At 40.6% G+C, this 27253-nt stretch overlaps 1 protein-coding gene across 2 annotated transcripts in view; it reads right to left on the bottom strand.

Moving 5' to 3' along the window:
• The window catches only part of PLXDC2 (plexin domain containing 2), a 3345655-nt gene that overhangs the window by 2146100 nt on the left and 1172302 nt on the right, over positions 1–27253 (bottom strand). For both annotated transcript variants that reach the window (XM_044064643.1, XM_044064642.1), the window contains exon 2: positions 12225–12421. In XM_044064643.1, the coding sequence (XP_043920578.1) occupies positions 12225–12421 (197 nt within the window). The remainder of the gene's footprint in view (positions 1–12224; positions 12422–27253) is intronic.

Raw genomic sequence — 27253 nt, 5'->3', positions numbered from 1 at the left:
CCCACAGGGCTCAGTCCTGGGCCCACTCTTGTTTGGCATCTACTTTTCTGAAGTACAAGCAAACACAGGAGGGTTATGGCTGACAAAGTTTGCAGATGACAGCAAACTGGGCGCCGTAGTTGAAAACACATCCGACACAGATATCCTTCAGAAGGGTCTCACAGAAACGGATAACTGGTGCCAGAGCCATGGCCTAAAGTTAAATGCCAAGAAATGCATAGTCATACCCTTCGGGAAAAATAAGGTTACCCCTAGCTACCATATAGGTGGCAATCCCCTGAACACAGAAGAAGTTATTAGATACCTGGGAACCCAGGTTGACAGTAGCCTTTTATTCGACACTCATATTGCTAAAGTAGTTAGGAAGACCTTCTACATTGCCCACCTTATCATGAAGGGATTCACATCTAGATCAAGGGAAGTCATAGTCTCCCTATACTCATCAGACCAATGATCGAGTACAATGCCCCATTCGGAATGTATCTGACCCGACACTTGCAGCAGTTGGAGAGGCCACAAAAGTTCCTCACCAAAAGGATAAAGGGTCTCAAAAATCTGTCTTATGCTGCCCGACTGAAAGAACTCCAGTTATATTCAGTTGCTTACCGCTTGCTCAGAGGTGACCTATGCCTGACATACAAGGCCATGTCAAACCCAGATTTGATGAACATGCTTCATCTCAAAAAATCTAGATCCCTCAGAACCACAAGGGCGGGAGACTTAAACCTCGACACGGTTATTAATAGGACGTGCTGGAGGGATAGATTCATTACCAAAAGACTCCCTATGCTGTGGAACAAAACCCCGGTTTATGTGAGGCAGAGCACCTTGCTGGCCTTGTTCAAGAGGAATCTTGACCAATGGATGGGAGATCGCAGATACACCCCAGGGGTTACCTCAGTGTCACTGCTCGACAGAGGCACAGCAAAATAATGGGCATAGTTTCTCCAAACTAAAGGGGTGGCGTAAGCCACAAAACTATGGGCTAGGCTTATAAATGCTCTCGGGCAGATAGCCTAGTATGAACCTATGAACCTATGAACCTATGTAATAACTTTATGTTACTTACATATTGCCTTTCTTCTCCAAGTATCATAGAGTTGCGTCGCAGTACCCATCATAACAGAAGGTAATCAAATAAAAGGATCGTTATTGCTCTACAGTCCTAGTGGAGGGGGAAACTGATGAATGCAGCTGACTATTATACCTGCCTGACTTTTAGGGCACTCAGACATCTGCTCAGCAGAGCTGGTTTCCTTCCCACATTGAGGATGTCAGTATGATGTTTGACTGTAAAGGTAACAATATCACCTACAATCCTCTGTTTATTTTGAAGCAACAGGTTAAAAATAAGTGCAAGCAATGGTCCTTGAAAGACATTCAGAGCATGTTGAAATCAAGCAAGTCCCACATTAAGACTTGACAAATACTATCAAGTGAGCAATCAGAATGCCTTGCAGGGTGAGGAAAACTATCTCTGTTTGGGATGCTTACTTTAGGATTGAATGGGGAAATGAGGGAACAGAAACTTCAATTAGAGAGCATTTCTTCTCTAGCCTGTCTCCAAAGGGGATAGAAAGGTACAGAGAACAACAAAATAATATAGGTGAGTGAAATTTAAATAAAATGGTTAGGGTGAGTATACTCACATAATTGTACATGTTCGTCTTAAAGACTTCTACTACTGGATACTTCTTTATAAATGGGAAAGTAGCAAATTAGTTTTCACTTTTAAAGACTTTAATTTGTTTAATTATTCAGATAAAACAGTTAATGAAGCTCATGCTAACATGTTAGCGAAAGGACTTTCCTTTGTCCCAACAAGAAGGGTGAACTTAGTAGACACAACTTTAGATTTGAAATTGTTTTAAGGAAATTAAATCTAGCCTTATGGTTTCCAGAAAACAGTAACAGCAACAGCACGCTGAAGTTAAATTCTCCTAGTTGTTTCAATACCCCCTTGAAAGTTCACGTGCAAATGTTTGAAAAAATGTATGAACTTCATCTAAGGTGTATTTTGACAAAACCAAGTGAAAAGAAAACCTTTAATTTATCTAAAACTGAAAAGGCAATGTTAAATAACATGTCATGAAGCCAAACAAGGGGGGAGGTTTGGCTATAATTGTGATGACCCTCCACTGGACCAGTAATCAAGGAGCCTCTATCCTCAGCACTGGCAACACTGAGGCACGTTCACTGACAGGATGACAATAAGACACAATATTTCCAGATGCAGATCTCTGCATCGAGTGCAAATTCCATTAAGAGGACACAAAGACCACAGTCAGTCTGGGGCTGGTTTCTCCCTCTTTCTCCTGATCCCCAGTAAGACTCCCCACTGGCACAACTATAGAGTTGAGATCTCAGCTGAATGACCAAGCTAAGACCTCCATCACCCTCACTGTCCAATCAGTGGTTCATGTCCCTGCCAAGTAACCGACACATGCACTCTTTGAAGTTTGATTTACACACGCGCACATACACACACACACACACACACACACACACACACACACACACACACACACACACACACACACACACACACAAAAGGCTGGCACAGGTTAACCAGCTATGCCCCCTTCTGCCCAGACTATAAAGTAGTTTCCATTGCCTCCAGTCGCTCATTATCAGCTACTTTAAGGCCCTTAACAAAGGGCATCCAATCTTACTGTGTAATATTAATATTAATACAAACAGTAGTTTGACCAAGAGCAAGGAGTGGCTCACACAGTGTCACCAAATAAACATGCAAGTACTCTCAAAACTTAAATACCTCTACACAGATCAGCAACAATGAAAGGTTTAAATATATTTAATAATAAAAAACACACAAGGCAATACTAAATATATATTCACAATGACATCAGAGTTCAAAACCACAGGAAATATTTAAAATAACATTGCAGTACAGGCTCAAACAAATAAAGAAAAACAGCTAAACTAAACTTTACTATATTCCTGACTGTATCTAAGAGCATTATACTGTTCCCTAGAAACGTACTTCATTAGAGCAAGGCAGATGGTGTGGTGAACTCTTTTCACCTCCAAAACACTCTTAGCATACTGTTCCTTCAGGATAACTCCTACGCCATTTCTCCTCCCATCCACACCATGATAAAACAATTTGAACCCACCTCCGATACACCTAGCCTTACTCCCCTTCCATCTGGTCTCTTGCACACACAATATACCATCCTTCCTTCTGTCCATCATATCGGCTAGCTCTCTCCCTATACCAGTCATACTGCTGACATTCAAAGTTCCGACCCTCACTACCACAGTCCTAGCCTTTCTCCTCTCTTCCTGCCTTCGGCCATGCCTTCCACCTCCTCTCCTCCTTTGGCCAACAGTAGCCCAGTTTCTGCCAGCACCCTGTTGGTTAACAGTACTGGTGGCGGATGTTGTTAACCCGGGCCTTGACCGATCCGGTATGTAAATATTTACTGGTGTCCGCATGAATAATTTAGCCAAGCTTTACACCGGATGCCATTCCTGACGCAACTCTCCCCAGTTATCCGGGCTTGGGACCGGCACAAAGAAATGCACTGGTTTGTGCATCCCCAGTGGCTGTTCTAGTAACGACAATAATTACTATACAGGTTATGTATAATCATGTATATTCCATCTTGAAAGAGAAAGATATCCTGACAATTTCAGTTACCACTATACCACTGCTATTTTATGTGTGGTTCAGGATTACAGCAGTCGACAACTCTAAATTATATAATTAGTTTTACATCAAAACCACTGTTAAGCAGAATTTTAGTTAACCCACACCTCCAAAGGTAGAGCCACAATGGACCCCGGGAACTATCGCCCTATAAGCTTGACTAGTTTGGTCTGCAATGCTATGGAGTGCATCATCATGGAACTCATTAACAGAGAAATTGGAAACCTCCAAACACTGGACCCTACCCAGTTCAGCTTTGTTAAGGGCAGATCATGCCTTCAAAACCTGGTGGACTTCTTTGAGACAGTTACCAAGGCTATAGGCAAGGGAAAGGTGGTCCACACAGCTTACCTAGACCTCGCAAAGGCCTTCAACACCATTCCCCACTCAGGTATTATAGACAAGCTCACCAGCCTGAACATAAAACCCTACGTCACAAGATGGGTTGCCAACTGGCTCACGGACAGAACCCACATGGTAACAGTTGTAGGAGCTGGGTCTGACTCTAAACTGGTTACACGTGGCATTCCCCAGGGTTCAGTCCTAGGACCCCTCCTGTTTGGCATATACTTCTCAGAGGTACCGGCAAGCACATGAGGACTATGGCTGACCAAGTTTGCAGACGACTGCAAACTAGGGGCTATAATTGACTCTCCGGCTGACAAAGACATCTGAGACAGATACCTGGTGTTAAAACCATGGCCTCAAGCTAAATGCCAAAAAGTGCATAGTCACCCCCTTTGGAAAAAACAAAGTACCCACAAACTACCACATAGGTGGTAGCTCCCTAAATGCAGAAGACATAATAAGGGATCTGGGGACCCAAGTAGATAGTAACCTCTCCTTTGATAATCACATTGCCAAAGTGGTTAGAAAATCCTTCTATGTGGCCCACCTAATCACAAAAGGGTTTGCATCCAGATTGAAAGAGGTCATTGGGCCCCTCTATGCATCACTCATCAGACCCATCATAGAGTACAATGCCCCATTTGGGATGTACCTGAAGGGAGCCACTTTTGAGATTTTAAGTATTTTTTCTCTGTTTATTTGCTAAGTTTTTCTGCATAGCTGCCTAGTTTGAGCATTTTCTGGCTTGTTAAACTTGATTTCTGCATTAGTAGCTGTATTTAGAGCACAACCAAAAGTTGTTTACTGAATTTCCTGTTTGCACTTAATTTTAAATCTTTTTTTCTCAAAACTTGCATATTTTCTGTCCTTGACCTAGCACTCTTGTGTGGGGTCATTTACTGCACTGTTATAACTTGATATTACCTGTGAACCTCTGCTATCTCTGAAAAAAACAAAAACAAAAACAAAAATCTTGCTTTTTTCCCACTTTTCTGAGATTTAAAAAAGTTCAGTTACAGGCTTGCTGTTTCCTGAACTGTTTGTAAGTTTCTGTGAGGCCATTTTTGCTTGGGCTAAAGGAAAGTCTCTCTGTTGATCAGTGTCAGTGAATAACATTGAGCAGCTTCCCTGCCCCCCGTAGGAGTGGTTACTGACTTAAAACTGTAGTTTTATTGGCCAACAGGGGTCATTTCCAAAACTCCTTCATCTTCCTCTCTTAAAACCTAGTTGCCTCGTGGTTTTGGTGTCTTTTCAGGCTTGTTGGCTGTTGGTGAAGCACCCACCAAGAGGAGAAAACGCTGACAGAAGAAGGGAGCCACTTTTGAGATTTTAAGTATTTTTTCTCTGTTTATTTGCTAAGTTTTTTCTGCATAGCTGCCTAGTTTGAGCATTTTCTGGCTTGTTAAACTTGATTTCTGCATTAGTAGCTGTATTTAGAGCACAGCCAAAAGTTGTTTACTGAATTTCCTGTTTGCACTTAATTTTAAATCGTTTTTTTCTCAAAACTTGCATATTTTCTGTCCTTGACCTAGCACTCTTGTGTGGGGTCATTTACTGCACTGTTATAACTTGATATTACCTGTGAACCTCTGCTATCTCCGAAAAAACAAAAAAACAAAAAAAAAAATCTTGCTTTTTTCCCACTTTTCTGAGATTTAAAAAAGTTCAGTTACAGGCTTGCTGTTTCCTGAACTGTTTGTAAGTTTCTGTGAGGCCATTTTTGCTTGGGCTAAAGGAAAGTCTCTCTGTTGATCAGTTGCAGTGAATAACATAGAGCAGCTTCCCTGCCCCCAATAGGAGTGGTTACTGACTTGAAACTGTAGTTTTATTGTCAGTTTTGAGTCTATTCCTGCTTCTTTCCAGCCCCTGCTATCAAGCACGCCTTAACGTGCTTTAGCACGATTTAGCGCGGAGTTGCCACTAGAGCAGCATCGGGCAGCGCCGGTTTAACAAGGTTAAACTTTTTCTGGCTCCATAAAGTCTGTTCTTCAATTTTTCCCTTAGAACTGCTCTGTTAGGAACCTAAACAGTTTACACCTTCACTAAAAAGCGCAGCACTTGTTCCTAATTGCTTTTTCTTCTCAAAAAGCTCAGCACTTGTCTTAAAAGCATATCCCTTGTCTTATAAGCATTTTCTTTGCAGGTCAAGAACTCCTATATTATACAAATCCCTCACTTGCAAAACCCCCCAGGAGTGCCCACTTCCCTGCTAAGCCCTCTACTTTTCTGTCTCATACCAACTCATAATTCTTTCTAGCATGTCGAAGGGTCAGATGCTGGCGTCCTCTTCTGCCCAGTTGGTGAATCTGGGAATTCTGAAGCAATGTTACAATTGCCTCATGTACACGGACAACCCTCTCCTCCTCCTCCCACATAACACTAACACTTGCGAGAGATGCAGCTATTTAGCCAAACTGGAGGCTGAGCTCTCTCAACTCAGGACTGGCAAGACCAGGCAGGAGGAGAAGGCAACTACACACACCAAAATACAAGTCTCACATAACTCAACCACACCACTGAATCAAACACATAAACACACTAAGACATACTCGGAGGCTCTGAGTAAAAAATTTACCTAAACAGCAAAGACCTCCAAAGTTGACACCCAAGCAACTGCAAACTCAAGACACCACACAAACAACACATAAAAAACAAAATCAGTGTGCAAAGCAGTCACTGCCCTTAAGGCCAAATACAACACCAAACATACTTGTCATAGGTGACTCCATAGTCAGACACACTGACGTCCCACTCACCAGGCTGAACAAGGAGAAGGTCACGGTAAGCTGCCTATCGGGTGCTAGAATCCGCCACATAACACAAGCACTCAGGTCACTCCATGGCAAGTACAAGTATGACACAGTCATTGTCCATGCTGGTGTGAACGACCTGAGACGCACTCCCTGGACTACATGAAAAGAGACATAGAGGAGCTCTCTGATTATGTAGCCCAGGCAGGTATGACCCTGACCCTGAGCAGTATCCTTCCTTCACCAAGAATGATGCCACAATACAGTGACAAGATGATCAGCTTTAACAATTGGCTTAATTTCTGGTGTCATTCAAAGGGGATCCAGTGTCTGTCTGCTTGGGATGACATGCTTGACAAGCCATGCTGCTTCGCAAGGGACGGCTTGCACCTGTCACCCCTGGGATTCCGGATATTGGCTAAGGCTCTTGCCACCCCATAGTGCCTTTTTAGGCAAGGCTCAAATTCTAAACCTACCACCCTAGAAAACAAAACGGGAAGAAACTAAGGGTAATGCTGCTCAATGCCAGAAGTCTAAATCTCAAAATGCACGCACTCGAGGCCCTTCTCAGTATGGAGAACATTGATGTCTGTGCTGTGACTGAAACCTGGTTCAAGGCTCCTGAGAGCACCCCGGCACTATCAGGTTTTACCTCATATCATGCCCGCCCCAAAACCTGGACCATACCACAAAAGGAGGGGGTGTATCCATATTCATCAAGGATACCCACACCTCCAGGTTGGTGGCTACGCACGAAGCATCGGAAACCATCCAGGTGCAATTAACCATAGGCAAAACTGCTCTACAATTTGTAGCATGCTACAGGCCACCCTCTCAAACTCAGGAAACCCACACAGCCTTCCTGAAGACACTGGAGGGTATAAATGTATCACCAAACACCATCATATTGGGTGACTTCAACTACCCGAATATAGACTGGGAACATTACTCAAGCCCCAACTTTCTAGCCCAAAGGTTCCTGGAGTTCATAAATTCAAATGCCATGGAACAACTAGTCACCGTCCCCACAAGAGGAGAAAATATACTAGATCTCATCATCACAAACATGGGGACAAAATGCTCCACACCGGAAGTATATCCCTCTTTGGTGAGATCAGATCATAAACTAATCTCACTAGAAATCCACATCCCGCCTCCACCCCAAACAAAAAAGACCACAGTGAATGACTTCTCTAAAGCAAACTTCACACTACTCAAGACAGGTGTGGTATCCTTCAAGGCCCCCGAGCCAATGGAAACCACAACCCAAGCTGCAGAAACCCTTACAAATGCCTTCTATGAACACCTTCAGGACTGCATGGATCAGGCAATCACAAATAAAACCAAGACTCTTTCCACCAAGAGCAAACGTCCAGTCTGGTGGACCCCAGCCATAAACAAACTTTACAATAAGAGGAGAAAGCTATTACATGCAAAATCCCAAAAAGGGAAGGCATCTTTGATCAGTATTAGCAAGAAACTATGATCCCTCATAAAATCATCAAAGGCCAACTTTGAGAAAAAAATTGCCATAGATTCAAAAGACAATCATAAGGCCTTCTTCAGCTATGTCAGAAACCTGGGTGGAAACTCCCAGATATGCTCAGAATTAGTCCAAAATGATACAAAAATCACTGAGCCCACAGACATTGCCAACATACTGGCAGACAGGTTCAGCGCAAACTTCACCCCCCTCTCCCCCCAAAAAGGAGAGATAACTATCCAACAGAGTGTAGCCTCCCAGACATCTCAAATGCGCAGGTGAAAACTGCTCTCTCTAAAGCTAAAAACACAGCATCAATGGGACCAGATGGTGTCCCCGGCTGTGTGCTACATGGACTCAATGAAGAACTAAACCCGCAAATAAGGCAGCTGTTTAATCTTAGCCTTACCACAGGATATGTGCCCAAGGAGTGGCATACGGCAACTGTGGTCCCACTCCACAAAGGTGGTGCCTCTACGGACCCTGGTAATTACCGCCCCATAAGCTTAACAAGCCTGGTCTGCAAAGCTATGGAGAGGATCATAATGGAACTCATAAACAAGGACATAGGGGACTTGCAGACCTTGGACCCAACCCAGTTTGGCTTTGTCAAGGGCAGATCTTGCCTTTTGAACCTGGTCGACTTCTTCAAAACAGTTACCAAGGCCATCGATGAGGGAAAGGCAGTCCATACAGCCTACCTTGACCTTGCAAAAGCTTTCAACACAATACCCCACTCGGGTATCATAGAGAAACTTACCAGCTTACATGTAAACCCATATGTCACAAGATGGGTTGCAAACTGGCTAAAGGACAGAACCCACAGTGTTAGAGTTGCTTGCGCCATGTCAGACTCCAAGCCGGTTACAAGTGGTGTCCCACAGGGCTCAATCCTTGGCCCCCTATTGTTCGGCATCTACTTCTCAGAAGTACAGGCAAACATAGGAGGACTATGGCTGACAAAGTTTGCGGATGACTGCAAACTGGGTGCCATAGTAGATAGTACATTGGACACAGACATCCTTCAGAGGGGTCTCACGGAAACTGATAGCTGGTGCCAGAGCCATGGCCTGAAGTTAAACGCAAAAAAGTGTATAGTCATACCCTTCGGGAAAAACAAGTTAACCCCAAGCTACCATATAGGTGGCAACCCACTAAGCACAGAAGAGGTTATCAGGGTCCTGGGTACCCAGGTTGACAGTGGCCTTTCGTTTGACACTCACGTTGCTAAAGTGGTTCGAAAGACCTTCTACATTGCCCATCTGATCAGGAAGGGATTCACATCCAGATCAAGTGAGGTCATTGTTCCCCTGTACTCTTCACTTATCAGACCAATGATCGAGTACAATGCCCCATTCGGGATGTATCTCACCCGACACCTGCAGCAATTGGAGACACCCCAAAAGTTCCTCACCAAAAGGATAAAGGGGCTCCAAAACCTGTCATATACTGCCAGACTGAAGAAACTCCAACTCTATTCAGTTGCATACCGTCTGCTCAGAGGTGACCTGTGCCTGACATACAAGGCCATGACCAACCCAGAATTAATGGACATGCTCCACCTCAAAAAATCCAAATCCATCAGAACCACTAGAGCAAGTGAATTAAACCTTAGCACGGATATAAATAGGACATGCTGGAGGGATAGATTTATCACCAAGAGACTCCCCATGCTGTGGAATAAAATCCCGGTCCATGTGAGGCAGAGCACCTCGCTGGCTCTGTTCAAGAGAAATCTTGACCGGTGGATGGGAGATCGTAGGTTTACCCCGGGAATCATCTCTGTGTCACTGCTGGACAGAGGCACAACAAACTAATGGGCGCATTATTTCTAACATAAGGGGTGGCGTAAGCCACATAACTTTGGGCTAGGCTTATAAATGCCTTAGGGCAGATAGCCTAGTATAAACCTATGAACCTATGAACCTTACAAGACACCTGCAACAACTGGAAAGACCACATAATTACCTCACCAAGAGGATCACTGGCCTCAAGCAGATGCCCTATGCAGCTCGACTGAAGAAATTCCAGCTGTACTCGGTTGCATACCGCCTACTCAGAGGTGATCTCTACCTGACATACAAGGCCATATCCAACCCAGAATTGATGGACATGTTCCACCTAAAGAAAACCATATCCCCTCGAGCCACACGCTCTGGGGATCTAGACCTCACCACATCAATAAATAAGACGTGCTGGAGGGATAGATTCCTGTCCCAGAGACTTCTCATGCTCTGGAACAAGATTCCAATCTACATTAGGCAGAGATCTTCACTAACCCTCTTCAAGAGAAACCTTGATGAGTGGATGGGAAACAGAAAGTTTACCCCAGGGATCACTTCAATGGCTCTGCTGGACAGAGGCATGAGGAACTAATCTATGGGGGTGGCGAAAGCCAACACATTCCAGCTAGGCTTATAAATGCCTTCGGGCATATAGCCTAGTACCTACCTATGAGCCTATAAACCAAGTATTGGTGTCACTATGAAATTGGTGACAATGGTGCCAACTGAAGATCAAATTATCAAGAACTGCTCTACAGACTGCCAGTCAACATGGAATCAGTTTGAAAAATGCTCTGAAAGTGTTGGCTACATTCTCTATGATTAAATCACAGGAAGGCTACTCAAAAGCTACACTTTCTTAATATTGAGCTGCTTGGAGAGGTCAGGGAATTGGAAATAAACAAGTGTTTTTTAATATACAATTTTAGACCAAAGATATTAACATTTTTTAATAAATTCTTGACTGAAATGCACTAGTTTCAAGAATATGCCCTTTTTATGTAACTTTATTTCATTCCATTGGGGTGGTGCAATTCTGACTGCCGAGTTTTAGTTATTGAGGAATACAAACAGGAAGCAAAAAGAGAGGAAAAAAAAAAAAAGAAAGAAACATAAGAGGAAATACATCTAGTACATACCGAAGGCAAATCATTTCTGGCACTTGGACACCATGCTTAACAACAGCATGACAATGAAAAACAGTGTTTTGCACCTCCCTCCATCTCTGCTCTATAGAAATATAATCCACAGGCCCAAACTAAATACATACCATCATAAATGAAGCAGGAAATAATTATCATGTGTTAGCGCCATAACATTGCACAAACATTCCGAGATTCCTAGCAATAATATCATGTTAACGCGTCCTTATTACTTATGTACTCAGACAAACTCCTAAAGCTGTTATGTTCCACAGGTTGAAAGGCACATGACAATAAAGGTACTGTAAAATAAGGTGGGTCAAATTCTGCACTATTACTAATTTGATCTGATTACAGGACCATGATAACCACTGAGAAATTCTTATAACATGAAAAAAAAAAATCTGAAGACAAAATTGAAGGTCCTGCACTTATTTTGGATAGTATAATTGCCAGTACTATTTTGTTTTACTATATCAAAAGTTTTATTCTTTATTTTATTTCATAATTTAATGGTGGTGGTGCTGCGGTAGCGTTGTCGCCTCATAGTAAGACGTTGTCCTGTTCGATTCTCAGCTAGAGCATCTTCTGTGTGGAGACAAGCGTGAACGGGCATACCTTCAGTGAAGGTTGTGTGTCAGGGCCTGGCAACTCGGCACGTAATCTACTGCCAATCATTAGTGGACCAGAGTTCCGTTGTGGCGACCCCTAACCGGGAAAAGCCGAAAGACACAATAACATAATTTAAAAATTAGTTTAATTAATTTTCTTCATCAGAACTACAACTCAGAAAATACTTCTCCATTCTGTGCAGGACATATCTCATCCTAATTTTTTCTCAAAAATGATACCAATTCAGGTACACTTTTTAAAATTTTTAAAGTCAAAATAAGCAAATTCTAGTTACTATCCATAATTATTACTCATGTGATTTGGCAATGGGGGTCACTATTCCCATTAGGACTTCATTTAAAATATACACACAGAAGGACCACCTGCTCAGTGATCCTACTGTGATGATTTTGTGAACAACAGACTTCTTACCTCAATCTGTGTGTTGTTTTCCTGGTCTTCCTCAATCACAAGAGTTGTGATATCCTGCCCAGTGCTTGCTCTATTAGTATCCACTGACTTTGGGGAAAGTTCAGACTGTCTTTTCCATCTGTGACTTGAAAAATGTCTTTTTACTAGTATATGCTCCTCTGTTCCAGATAAATGCTGATCAACTGCATAAAATCCACCTAAAAGACAAAAAAACAATATATATAAGTGAAGTCAATAGTAAGAGCCGCCTTTATTGTTGATGTCATAACATGGTAAAACTGCAACTCTTGGGTTAATCTAGTTATTTTTTAAGGTTGCTGCTAGATTTACTTTTCTTAGTTTTGACAGCTTTGAAACAATGTGGCATTTAAAACTGGATAAGTTTATTTTACTGGTAGACTTTGTTTTTGTTGATCTCTTTGTAAAAAAATCAATAGAATTAACTCAACAGTAACTGCAGATTACATTTTCAAAATACCATTTGTTCAGTACTGGCTCCTTAGCTGTATCAGAGACAACAGACTTAGACAATTAACACATTTTTAATAAAGAAAGCAAAGCACAATACATATATCTAGTCTGTCCTGACATATTTGTAATCATTCTAACTCCTTAAGCAAATCCCTTTTATCTCTATCTTGCTTCTGACAACTTCCCCAACAGATGTAAGTGTGTTCTGAAGTCTCAGTTAAAAAAAAAATAGGTTTTCAATAAGCCTGGGAAACATTATCTTACACAGTTTTATCTTACTCTGTGGAAAATATGTGCAGCAATTTTTCTTATCAGACATTTTCCAGTCTGTTTAATGCTTGTCTCATCTTGGCCAAGTGTTAAGTGCATGCAGTCGCAACCTGTCAAATGCATCGGTGCTCTCCACAGGGATTCACTTCCCAGTAATGAGTCAAAGTTTTGTGGCTTTTCATTTTTGTTGTTGTTCTGTTATGACAGAGATGTTTAATTTAAGTAAGGATATAGTAGGTGAAGCGACTTACTCCCCTTGCAACAATGCCTCTGTTTGTTTACTTTTTCATGCAGCTGAAGCTCGACCAGTTTTCTCTTGAGGAGCCTAGTGGAACTGTTCACATCTCCTATACCATTACAGCATTGTAGAATACAGTGTGATGGCTGCATAGGAGGTCTTGCACACTTGTTAGTGTACTCAGTCTCCTCTGTCTCCCACAGGAAATATAGTGGGACTTTAGGATCTCTATTTTCTTACCGTGCTTCACTGCATCCTAAATTATGCCATGTTTAGTTACCTCCTTGTTCAGTAATTGTAACTGTATAGAATGCTTTTCAATCATGTTTTCTTAAGGAGCTGAGGTATGACAGTGGCAACATCACCCATGTTTCTGATGGGTCTATATTATATCCTCGAACGCTTAAAAAAGCGAACGCTGATTGATCGAACTTATTTTCGTGAAACTGCAAAATATCGAAGCAGCAGAAACACAAATTTTTTCCTAGGGAAAGAATTTGGTTGTCCGTTTCTGTTGCTTCGGTATTTTCAGTGTTATGGTGGAAAGTTACCGGTAGGATTCAGGTAAGTGTGCGATTGTGTGGATGTGAGTGTTAGGGTGATTTAGGTGAGTTAGGGTTAGGGCTCAGGTTAGGTGTGTGTGCGATTGAGTGGACATGAGGGTTAGGGCAGATTTAAGTGAGTTAGGGTTAGGGAGCGGGTGAGGTGACAGTACGATAGTGAGGGACCTTAGGGTTAGGGATAAGGTAAGTGGGTAGTTAGTGGTGTGTGCATAGTTTAGTGTAGGGTTAGGTATCAGATTTTAGGTGTATGTGTGTGGATTTCTGTTTGTTTGGTGTGCTTGTGTTGTGTATATGTGTTTTGGATCAGCATTTTTTTTCCCTGGGAAAAAAATCGCTGATCTGACAGTTCAAGATTGTAAGCTTTTGCTTAAATTAGGTCGATCAATCAGCGTTCGCTTTTTTAAGCGTTCAAGGATATAATATAGACCCGTTTCTGATGCAGTTAATAAACCTGATACACTAACCATATGAGATAAAAAGGAATTGTCTCTTGTATTTATCATGTTAAATTATCATTCTTGGATACCCTACGACTTCTGGGTTAATCATTTTTATTTGCTTACCAAGGTGCTCTGTCCCCAAGTGTCTACAATTAGATTAAGGGATCACAGAAAAAGCAATATTCATCAATATTAATTCAACATTATATATTTGCTTGTAACAGGTCAGAGCCATCTAATGTGTTTATTTCCTTATGATGATGGGGTAATTCCCACTAGGCATGACCTATTTTCAGGGAACACCCAAGCTAGTATGCAGGATGAAGTTTGGTTCTACTCTGTTTGAAAGAGAAAAATAATTGTGTTTATAACGTCCATTATATTAAAGGATATTGATGTGGTTTACTGGACTGACTGCATTATGTTGATTACTATGAATTTTTAATGAAAGCTCCCATATTTTTTAACAAGTGCCATGGGATCTTTTATGTTCACTTGAGGTACCACGACTCAGGCTAACTGGACCTCTCTTTAATGTCTTGTTTACAGGATAGCATTCCAGACATTTAGCAGCCACAACCCTACAGCATTAGTGCTAGAAAATAAATCCAGAAAATAGTATGTGGGACAAGATCCCCAGCATTCTGAAATTCCTAGTGTTGAAGTTGATAGTTACAGTGAGTACCTATTGAGCCACTGCCGTTTTCCAAATGCTCTGTGTGTAAGATATCTGATCAGCTGGTCAGCTTTAATGAGCTTTTAAATATCTTTGTGGCACAGCATTACACCATGTGGAACACTGCATTATTCCAGATGTTTTGCAGCTTCTTTTACAGGTGAGCCAATAATGAAGTACAAGACCAGGGAATGAAATACATTTTTCTTTCTCCATGATGCGACTGCTGTGATTATGCAGAAAATACATATTGGTACCAGTTTCAAAAACTATCCGACAATGCAGATAGACAGACAGATAAATAAATAAATAAAATAAAAAAGACTGAAATGCTGCAGTGCAACAATGTTTTTCATTACTCTGCAGCCAAAAAGAGATCGAAAGCAAAGCAAGTGCATTTCACTTAATGATCTCAGTTATTATTAAATAAGCACTGCAGTTAAATTATAACAGCTGAACCTAAATAAGATGCTTCCTGGTGGTGAAGCACCTGGGATTAAAGCAATATATTCATAGTTCACAATTCAGAGTCACATGAAAATGAATGTTTCTGCATATGCTGAGTACTGCTTTTCTGCAGGTCTCACATGACTACCTGGATCCAGTTCAAAGTATAATTTGCTTCTTCTGGCTAAGAAATACCTAATATGACCTCTTTAATGCAGCTTCGTTATCCTGGATATCACAGTAGAATGGCTGATATCATTGTTCCAGTATAAACAATCTGTTCAGTGCCAAATCTCTCCAATAAGTCCTAAAGATATCGAACACACACTGAGTTCAGCACATAAGGACAAAACCAACATCACATTATTTAATGAAGATGCATCATGCCCCTAACTGTTACTGAATGTAGAGGCATTTTGTCACAGAAAATCACTATGATTAAGCCGAATCAAAATGTTGCATGAATATCCTATTGGAGTATGCCACGCCACAAGGCCGCATTGGAGTATTATATAACATTCAGTTGCAGTAATGGAAATAAAATTGCAACACATTTTATGATGCAACACTGCTTTATGTTTACCAGGTACATTTTAAAACAGTAGTTCTATAAATAGTTAAAATCCCCTGTTACAGCTGCTCAGTTCACACTTGCATTACATAATTACATCACTAATTCAACCCTATCCAAGCCGATTCAACAAATCTTTGTTATTTTAGCAAGTCTTCATATGTATCCTCTGAAAAAAAATTGCAACTTACCCCTTTTACTCCCTCACTAACACATTCTCCTTTGTACGTTGCAAGATATTCTATGACATCTATGATGGTCAGCTCAAAGGCGTACTCCATAACTGACAATCTGTCATTCTCAGTATTGCTTTTTATTAGATTCTGTTTAAGTATTAATGAACTCCATCAACTGACTTGTCCAAATGAAAACCTTTTCTGTAGTAAAGCTACGTAAAGTGATCCAAATCAAATGAAATGCCCTTGCTTTCAGTGTCAAAACTTAAAAAGTCCTATACTATATACAGGATGAAGCTGTAGTATATGAGTGCCATATACAAAATATATGCACGCAGGAAGAAATTTCTTTCAAAAATAGCCATATCTTATTATATTAATGACACATATTCATTGATAAAATGTGCCCTGAATCTGATACATTCAGTGAAGAGATGGAATCTACTGAGTCTATATTATGATATATTTTTAGAAGATCTATGCCTTTTGTTTACAGCCTTTTATTTTTATTTCACATTTGTTTACCAGGGTAGCTATTACATTTAAAATAGACAGCACATGCAGATAGAAATGTGTGTGTGTTAACAGATAGAAATGTGTGAGTGTGTTAACAGACAGAAATGAGAGAGTGTGTTAACGATACTTCTGTGGTAATGTGAAATATGACCTGCAATGCAAATGTTCTGAAGCAATTAAATGTGTTAATTATTTAAACATTAGTCCTCCAGGCATTCAAACAACATATCTGTATAAAGGTCTGACATTTATACAACGTTATTGTGAGTCAGGCATTTTGGAAAAGGAGTTTAACTGCACTAAAATTATGTGATTCTGGCTATCCTTAGTACATGTGAAATTCCATAAAACTAATGATTTGGATTTTATTTGGATCTGGGTATGTGCAATCTCTCAACATTCTCAGAGGTGTCTGCACCCCGCTTTGAAGAAGCATACCACTGGTTGTAACGGATGTACCAGATGCAAGGAAGCATCAATACCTACTGGAGTAAGGAAGTGCTTTTCTTCTCCCTTATTGATAGGAGTGCTCAGACAACCTACAGTATTGATTAATAGGTGTTCTCAGACAACCTACAGTACTGACAGCTGTGCTCAGACAACCTACAGTATTGATTAATAGGTGTTCTCAGACAACCTACAGTACTGACAGCTGTGCTCAGACAACCTGCAGTATTGATTAATAGGTGTTCTCAGACAACCTACAGTACTGACAGCTGTGCTCAGACAACCTACAGTATTGATTAATAGGTGTTCTCAGACAACCTACAGTACTGACAGCTGTGCTCATACAACCTGCAGTATTGATTAATAGGTGTTCTCAGACAACCTACAGTACTGACAGCTGTGCTCAGACAACCTACAGTATTGATTAATAGGTGTTCTCAGACAACCTACAGTACTGACAGCTGTGCTCAGACAACCTACAGTATTGATTAATAGGTGTTCTCAGACAACCTACAGTACTGACAGCTGTGCTCAGACAACCTGCAGTATTGATTAATAGGTGTTCTCAGACAACCTAGAGTACTGACAGCTGTGCTCAGACAACCTACAGTATTGATTAATAGGTGTTCTCAGACAACCTACAGTACTGACAGCTGTGCTCAGACAACCTACAGTATTGATTAATAGGTGTTCTCAGACAACCTACAGTACTGACAGCTGTGCTCAGACAACCTGCAGTATTGATTAATAGGTGTTCTCAGACAACCTACAGTACTGACAGCTGTGCTCAGACAACCTACAGTATTGATTAATAGGTGTTCTCAGACAACCTACAGTCCTGACAGCTGTGCTCAGACAACCTACAGTATTGATTAATAGGTGTTCTCAGACAACCTACAGTACTGACAGCTGTGCTCAGACAACCTACAGTATTGATTAATAGGTGTTCTCAGACAACCTACAGTACTGACAGCTGTGCTCAGACAACCTACAGTATTGATTAATAGGTATTCTCAGACAACCTACAGTACTGACAGCTGTGCTCAGACAACCTACAGTATTGATTAACAGGTGTGCTCAGACAACCTACAGTATTGATAGGTGTGCTCAGAGAACCTACAGTACTGATAGGTGTGCTCAGACAACCTACGGTATTGATTGATAGGTGTGCTCAGACAACCTACAGTACTGATAGATGTGCTCTGACAACCTACAGTATTGATAGACAGGTGTGTTCAGACAACCTACAGTACTGATAGGTGTGCTCAGACAACCTACAGTATTGATAGATGTGCTCAGACAACCTACAATATTGATTGACAGGTGTGCTCAGACAACCTACAGTACTGATAGGTGTGCTCAGACAACCTACAGTATTGATAGGTGTGCTCAGACAACATACGGTACTGATAGGTGTGCTCAGACAACCTACAGTATTGATAGGTGTGCTAAGACAACCTACAGTATTGATAGGTGTGCTCAGACAACCTACAGTACTGATAGGTGTGCTCAGAAAACCTACAGTATTGATAGGTGTGCTCAGAAAACCTGCAGTACTGATAGGTGTGCTCAGACAACCTACAGTATTGATAGGTGTGCTCAGACAACCTGCAGTACTGCTAGGTGTGCTCAGACAACCTACAGTATTGATTAATAGGTGTTCTCAGACAACCTACAGGACTGACAGCTGTGCTCAGACTACCTACAGTATTGATTAATAGGTGTGCTCAGACAACCTATAGTACTGACAGCTGTGCTCAGACAACCTACAGTATTGAGAGGTGTGCTCAGACAACCTACAGTACTGACAGCTGTGCTCAGACTACCTACAGTATTGATTAATAGGTGTGCTCAGACAACCTATAGTACTGACAGCTGTGCTCAGACAACCTACAGTATTGAGAGGTGTGCTCAGACAACCTACAGTATTGATAGGTGTGCTCAGACAACCTACAGTATTGATAGGTGTGCTCAGACAACCTACAGTACTGATAGGTGTGCTCAGAAAACCTACGGTATTGATTGATAGGTGTGCTCAGACAACCATCAGTACTGATAGATGTGCTCAGACAACCTACAGTATTGATTGACAGGTGTGCTCAGACAACCTACAGTACTGATAGGTGTGCTCAGACAACCTACAGTATTGATAGGTGTGCTCAGACAACATACAGTACTGATAGGTGTGCTCAGACAACCTACAGTATTGATAGGTGTGCCCAGACAACCTACAGTATTGATAGGTGTGCTCAGACAACCTACAGTATTGATAGGTGTGCTCAGACAACCTACAGTATTGATAGGTGTGCTCAGACAACCTACAGTACTGATAGGTGTGCTCAGACAACCTACAGTATTGATAGTTGTTGTGCTCAGAAAACCTGCAGTACTGATAGGTGTGCTCAGACAACCTACAGTACTGACAGGTGTGCTCAGACAACCTACAGTATTGATAGGTGTGCTCAGACAACCTACAGTATTGATAGGTGTGCTCAGACAACCTACAGTACTGATAGGTGTGCTCAGACAACCTACAGTATTGATGGTTGTTGTGCTCAGAAAACCTGCAGTAATGATAGGTGTGCTCAGACAACCTACAGTATTGATAGGTGTGCTCAGACAACTTGCAGTACTGCTAGGTGTGCTCAGACAACCTACAGTATTGATAGGTGTGCTCAGACAACCTGCAGTACTGCTAGGTGTGCTCAGACAACCTACAGCATTGATAGGTGTGCTCAGACAACCTGCAGTACTGCTATGTGTACTCAGACAAACTACAGTAAATTAAATATGTTAAAACAATCAATGTAGACAGGAATTCTGAACCTCTTACTCATCATGAAGCAGTGAAACTAATGAACTTTCCCCTTCAGAAATATTTGATCATGACCTCTTTGCAGCTGTCAGAGTGAACATTTGTGAAGAGTAACTAATACTCATCACAAATGAGATAATTTTTGCTTTCTGAGAGGAACAGTGTTATCATTTTTGAAGCTCTGAAGGTTTATTAAAATTGTCTTTTGAATCAAGAAAAGTGTTCTGGCAAGACCAACCACTGTAAATTAAATAAATACTTCAGTCTCCTGAAGCCCAGCTGTCTGAATTTTAGTTTGCCAACTTTTTGTCAAATAAAGCATCTGGGCAAATGTAGGCTGCAGGGGTTTTATAAGGTACAACTTGACATGATAAAATCTAACTCAAATTCTACAACCGCAGAGGTGGTATATTACAGTAAGGGTGCAACTCGGGAGACATACACGGGACTTTATCCTTTCCCAAACTCAATGTGTGTGTGTGTGTGTGTGTGTGTGTGTGTGTGTGTGTGTGTGTGTGTGTGTGTGTGTATACACTCATGTCTTAAAAATACAGGAAATAGAGAGGGAGCACTTTTTGATATGTTTATTATGGTGCCTGTATAGTGGATGTGGAAAAGGATACTGTTTTTCCTGACATTTCAGCAGCAGACTCCAGTAAAAGTATACCATTTAGCTATGACTTTACTTTCTGGAGCTTTCATTTAAGCATATCAGTTATACTCAGAAAAGGGACAATTGTCTTACAAGGTGGCATAATGCACTATTACACAGTTCACTTTCTTTGGATAAGTGCATAATGTATGACATTGTTCAGAAGTAAGCTGAATTGTTTAAGCTGTCACTGTTAAAGAGTAATGCATTCTCTTTGTACAGACCACCTTTTAACTTGTATACCAATGAATGCCCACTTTATGCTCTGGCACCGCAGCTCGAAGCTTCCCTTAACGCCTCATGAGGAATGAGATACTATGCTCATTTTAGAAATGAACTGCAAAAATACTACAAGTTCCTATCACAATGCAGCTGTAGTCAGTGTTAATACATTTCCAGTGCCTTTTCTTCATTTTTAAAGTTCGTTGACTTTGATTTAGATTTTTACCATCTTTGATAAATGTTAAGTTATTCCAATGGAATTGTTATTGTTTGTATTTTCTATTGAATTGCCTTTTCTTGCAAAGGATACAGTACAGCTCCCCTTGTTTGGCGTGTTGGCATTCAGTTTATTTTCCTTCCTACAGTAATGTTACTTGTTTGCGCAGTACAGTTTTGTCTTATATAGGTTCATAGATAGAGTAGTACTAAGCCAACTGTCCTTACCATCAATAACATATATAACCATGCTAAATGAAATGTGTTTCTCACTATTCTTTCTCTCTCTTACGGGATATAGCTTTCCACTTGTTTTCTTTCACACTTTTCTGTTTGTAAAGCATACAGCATTGATAATTGCTGACTGCTGATTTTTGTCTTGCCTTATTCTTAAGTGGCACCCTAACATTCTTAACTTAATAAATTCCATTTCATCCTTCATTATGCCTTTTTGCTTTTCCTTCCCCAAGTCATATATGACTGACTTATTTATTTATATTTGGCACTGGATGCCATATAATAGCCATGCTGAATTTTCCTGGTTTAAATGACTCTGACCTGCAAACGTAAGGGAAATGAGAACAGCATTTTAGTTGCTTGTAAGTTTGTCTGTAGAGACTATCGAGTGTGTAAGGAAAAAAATGGAAATTGGAGACCCTGGGGAGGAAATATTTATATCCCCATTACTAAATTATTTTATATGCTAGGCAGCATTGACAAGTGGGGTCACAAAAGTATAACATCTGGCCCCATCCATATGAAGCTGACTGCTCTCCCCAGAACACAGCCCTGTAGAGACTTAAGTTTATTCACTGGACCCCATCAAATATCAGGTTAGAATTTTAGTGCAAACATACTGTTTACACATGTTTAGCACTATTAAGCTTTGCTGTGTCTTTACAATTTAATGCATTAAGGCTGAAATATCTACAATTATCTAAAATATCTAAAATATTTTAAAATATATTAAAAAAAATGTAATATTTTAAAATAAAGAATAAACTATCCATAAAATATCTAAAATATCTACACTACAAGATGATGTGACAGTCAACAAGAGCATCATCACAGGAGCAAATCAGAAACCCTGGCTCACAAGTGGAGTGTATGAGCTCTTCAAGGCATGCAATGCTGCCTTTAAGTCTAAAAACAAAGATGCCCTTAGGGAAGCCAGAGTAAAACTAAGTAGAGGAAGGTTAAGCAGGCCTATGAACATAAAATTCAGGGTCACTTCTCAGACCTGAGAGAATCCAGGCATCTGTGGCAAGGAATACAATCTATATCAGACTACATACAGGCCTCTAACTTCTCGATGTGATGACAACATGGAGTTTCTCAGTGAGATCAACACCTACTTCTGCAGATTTGAGAAGGGAAACAATACAACAGCAATGAAACTGCCTACCAACCAAGAAGATGAAGTGCTCTGCCTTCACCCAGTGGATGTTTAAAGGGTGCTGTGATGGGTAAACCCAAGAAAGGCAGCTGGACCTGACAATATTCTGGGGCTGGTGCTCAGGGACTGTGCTGACCAATTAACTATAGTTCTGACCAACATATTCAACATCTCTCTGCATCAAGCCACGGTACCCAAATGCTTCAATAATACAGCCATTATACCACTGCCCAATAAGTCTCCACCCTAAAGCCTGAATGACCACCGCCCAGTAGGTTTCACCTCTACTGTAATGAAGTGTTTTAAAAGATTGGTCAAAAACTACTTAACATCAAGTTTTCCTGCAACACTGGACCCACTCCAATTCACTTACAGATCCAATCGCTCTATGGCAGATGCCATCTCACTGGCACTTCACTTATCCTTGGCACACCTGGAGAACAAAAACTGCTATGTCTGCATGTTACTTATTGCTTTCAGTTCAGCCTTCAACATGGTCAGCTCCCAACATCTGATTGAGAAACCGGCCCATCTGGGTGTTAACACTCCTTTAAGCAACTGAATTCTGGGCTTTCTTACTGACAGACCACAAAAGTTACGCTTAGGCAACAACACCTCAATGAGCATCACACTGAATACTGGAGTACCTCAAGGATGTGTCCTGGTTCCCCTGCTGTTCACCATGCTGACACATGACTGCATCACTAGGTACAATACAAACCACATTATTAAGTTTGTGGATGATACTACAGTGGTGGGTCTCATCAGCAATGGTGATGAAAAAGCCTGCAGAGAGGAGGTGAACCAACTGATTGTCTGGTGTGACAACAACCTGGCTCTCAATGTGAATAAAACAAAGGTGATAATAGCAGACTTCAGGAAGAGATACAAGGCTCATTCCCCACTCACAATCAAAGGAGAAGCAGTGGAAAGGGTGAAGAGTACCAAGTTCCTGGGGGTGCATATCACTGAAGACTTGTCTTGGTCAATAAACACTAAGGAGGCTGAGGAGAGCAGAACTACCACCTTCAGTTCTCACAAACTTTTATAGGGGCACCATCGAAAGCATTTTGACTAGTAATCTCTTGATGTGGTATGGAAATTGCATGGTTTCAGATTGCAAATCTTTCCAGAGGGTGGTAAGAGTGATGGAGAAAATTATCAGGTCCACAGTCCCAGCTATCGAAGAATTGCACTCTGCTTAGTGCCTCAGCAGAGACATGAAAATAGTCAGAGACTGCACTCACCCTGCCCATGGTCTGTTCTTGTGTTTATCTTCAGGCAGGAGATACCATAGCTTGCGCTGAAAAACCACCAGATTTAGTAGAAGCTTTTTTCCACAAGCCATCAGACTTCTGAACTTCAGTAATAACATACACCGTGCTGGTCATCAAAGTCTGGAGTTACAACACTGAAGTAATTCACAGATGTGCAAAAACTCTATGAAAGTACAATCTTATATCTTATGTGGAATATTAACAATGCCAAGTTAACATTCTGTGCAATATGTCAAGTTAGCATTTCATGCCATTTCAAACCTGTCTAATTCTGATCTGTGCAATAATACTACCTGTGCAATATTTTGGGTACTAGCAAAGCGTAAGTGGAATAGCCTTGGTGTATGTAATTGTACTTGTTACTGCACTGCATAAATGTCTTACTGTTGTTATTGTTGGATTAGCATTAGTATATGTGTTATTATTGTATTAATATCATCAGTATATATTATATGCACACTGAATTTGAAGTAATGCAGTTTTGTTCAGTTCACGTTTGTGCAGTCTGAATGACAATAAAGTTCACTTTGACATTAACAATTACATTCTGCTTGTTTGTTCTTTATAGAAAAAGTACTGTGGCATACAAAGGTAAAGATACTCAATGAAATCTCACATAGAGCACTTGCACTTTTTACAAGGAATACCTCAGTCCTGTAGTGTTCAGACAATGTGAGTAACGGAAATAATCCTGTGTACAGAAAAGCATGATCATGAAAAACTTGGTTTACTCTGAGAATGGATGTTCATGCTGCCTATATAAAAGCATACATCATCAATTAAAAAACATAATTTCAAAATGTTATATATAACACAGTAGGAACTCATCTATCCATCATTCCATCCATCTACAACACTTTCTTCCCATTTTTGAACATGGTGTTGGGGTGTTACTTGAACAGTGACAATCATCTAGAGAACATGTTCCACAGCTGGATGGCTAGCTCTGCAGGGCAATTTATGTGCAGCACCTTAAATGCTCAGGAACCTGTAATATATTACAAGTGAATGACTAGTTTTGTTTCTAATAATGCCTAATTATAATATTTTAGAAATGCAATCTGTCTTTAACATACATTCTGTCTGTATGTTCACAATGAAGTTTCCAAAATGAGGTTTAGTAACAAACCAATTTGTACAGTGACATCTTCAGCATTTAGAGGTTATCTAGAGAGAAAGTGGGAGGAGCTTAGTGTGGGTAAAAGTGGATGGGGTAGAGGGAAGGTTGTTAAAACTAGGATGAAAGGGAAGGAGTTGGGTACAGCTTTGGAAAGTGAAGGGTTAACTTAATAAGGAAAGTATTGAGGAAGCAAGGCAGCTCTGAGGTGAGGCTTACAGGTTTTATGCGAGTGTAGCTGAGAAAGGGGTCAAAATTAGTTATGATTTTGCATCCAAGGCAACCATAGGTATTCAGAAAACAGGTAGGCTTTGGGTAGCAGAGGGGGCATGGTGGTACAAGGTGACTAAATTATAATATATAGGCCACAGTGGTGCAGCGGTTAGCATTGTCACCTCACAGCAAGAGGTTCTCCGGTTCGATTCTCAGCCGCAGTGCCTTCTCTGCAGAGTCTGCATGTCCTCCCCATGGTTGAGTGAATGTTAAAGACATGCAGCTAGGTGCGTGCATGTTTGGGTGTTCCTTCTTTGAAGGTTGGGCACCGGGCTGGCAACTGGACACTGTAAAAATCCACTGCCAATCATAAGCGGACCAGGGATCCGCTGTGGCGACCCCTAACCGTGAAAAGCTGAAAGACAAAGGAGATATTGGCTCTGCCATTTTATATATATATATATATATATATATATGTATAAAAAACAGACTATTAAATATGAAGAAAAGACCTTATATGTGAAATCATTTCATAATGTTCAAATAATAAAAAAGAGACATGACACTGAGGCAAAACTGTTGTTAAGCGGTTTCATTCTGTAAAGTTGTCAGAACTTCATCAGAACTAATACTGCAAAGTAAAACTGCGTAACAAGGAAAATAACACGTGCACACTGCTTAAAAATAGTTGACAACCTCAAAACCCAATAGAAACAAGTCAAAACAGAAGTTAGCTCATTAGCTGTCTAAAAACAACCAGCTGTAAATACAGCAGCTAATCAAGAAGTGTGTCCAGATTGACTCATACCAACCAGGGCAATGCACATTTGAGATTCAAGTTCTCATTCAGCCTCAGAACCATCTCAGCATTTAAGAGCAACTCCCAACGGAGTTCTTTTAGCTGCAGAAAAGTGTCAAAGTTGCCAAAAACTGATCAACCTGTTTTAAAACAAGACATTTGAAACAAGTAAAGTTATGACATCTAATACTATGCTATCCTACCGTGTTGGTTTCATCCTTCTTCCTAATAGCAGCCAAATGTTCCTTAACTCGATCAGAAAGCCTTTCCCATTGTAAAACGCAAGACAGATGTTACAGACTGCTGTGTAAACTACCATGGAGGAATGGCAATCAAAATATCTTTTAAAAGAGATAAGGAAATTACAGTGTACAAAATTATGCCATTCCTATTTATTAGTATTATACATGCCATTCCTCCATAGTAGTTTACGCAGTGTCTGTAACACCTGTCCTGTTTTTTACATTGGAAAAATGATCAGAAGGCTTTCTGATCAAGTTAAGGAACACAGCACCCCTTTTGGCGGTATTAAGGTTTCACCGTTAGGTTTTGGTTCTTAAGAAGTCAGATGGTGAGTCCTGTCTGATTCATTTGTCTTATCCAGAGGGGAATTCCATTAAAGATTTTATTTCAGTAAAGGATGCTAAGGTGAGTTATGCATTTTTGGATTATGCTGTTTCGGTTATTTGGGGGTTTAAGGATCCATGGCTGGTAAAGGTAGATAATGAATCTGCATTTTGATTATTGCTGGTATGGGAGGAAGAGTGTTCTTTGTTGGGCATTTATTTTATTTATTTATTTATTTGCAATTTGATTGCCGGGGAAGTCCACTGGGCCGAACTGACCCATTTTTCAGTGGAGGCCCAGGGAGAAAAGCTCCAAGATGCATTATACAATTTACATACAAATGATAGTTAATATCAAATATCTTATGTAGAATAGTTACTCATAAATGCATTCAATACCATGCATAGTTAAATTCATTAAGCTTGAAGGTAGGGATCACACAGTTTCATTTGAGGAAAAAAAATATGGGTTAGGTGTGGAAACAGTTTACATACAAACCTTTTAAAAAAATGTAAATACGTTTTACATACACACATCAACAGTAGAATGCTATTTACAATATTTACAAGGTTAGGCTGTGTGAGGGTAGCTGTAGGAGGTGAGAGCTTAGAGAGAAGCTATAGAAATTGTTAAGAGCATAGATAGGCTCGGAAGATAATTATGAGAGTTGTAGAGCTTGGGAACCAGAGAGAGAACCCCCTTGGATTAGGTTGGGTGAAGACAGGTACATTTCCATTTAGTGGACAGGTGTTTGAATAGTTGGGTTTTAAAGTTTTCTGTGTTTGGTATAGTTCTTAGTGTGGAGGGAAGGGAATTCCATTTTTTGCCTAGAGAGAAAGATAAGAGAAGTTGGCCAGCAGGTCATTTAGGTTTATGGATAGTAATTAAGTTCTGATTTTCAGATCTGAGAGCACTGTTGGGAGAATAAGGGACAAGGATG

This window comes from Protopterus annectens, chromosome 3.part0 (assembly GCF_019279795.1).
Source record: "Protopterus annectens isolate FY-2018-M chromosome 3.part0, PAN1.0, whole genome shotgun sequence".
Classification (NCBI taxonomy): Eukaryota; Metazoa; Chordata; order Ceratodontiformes; family Protopteridae; genus Protopterus; species Protopterus annectens.
The sequence above is the reverse complement of the archived record's forward strand: the minus strand, read 5'-3'. Positions and strand labels throughout refer to the sequence as shown.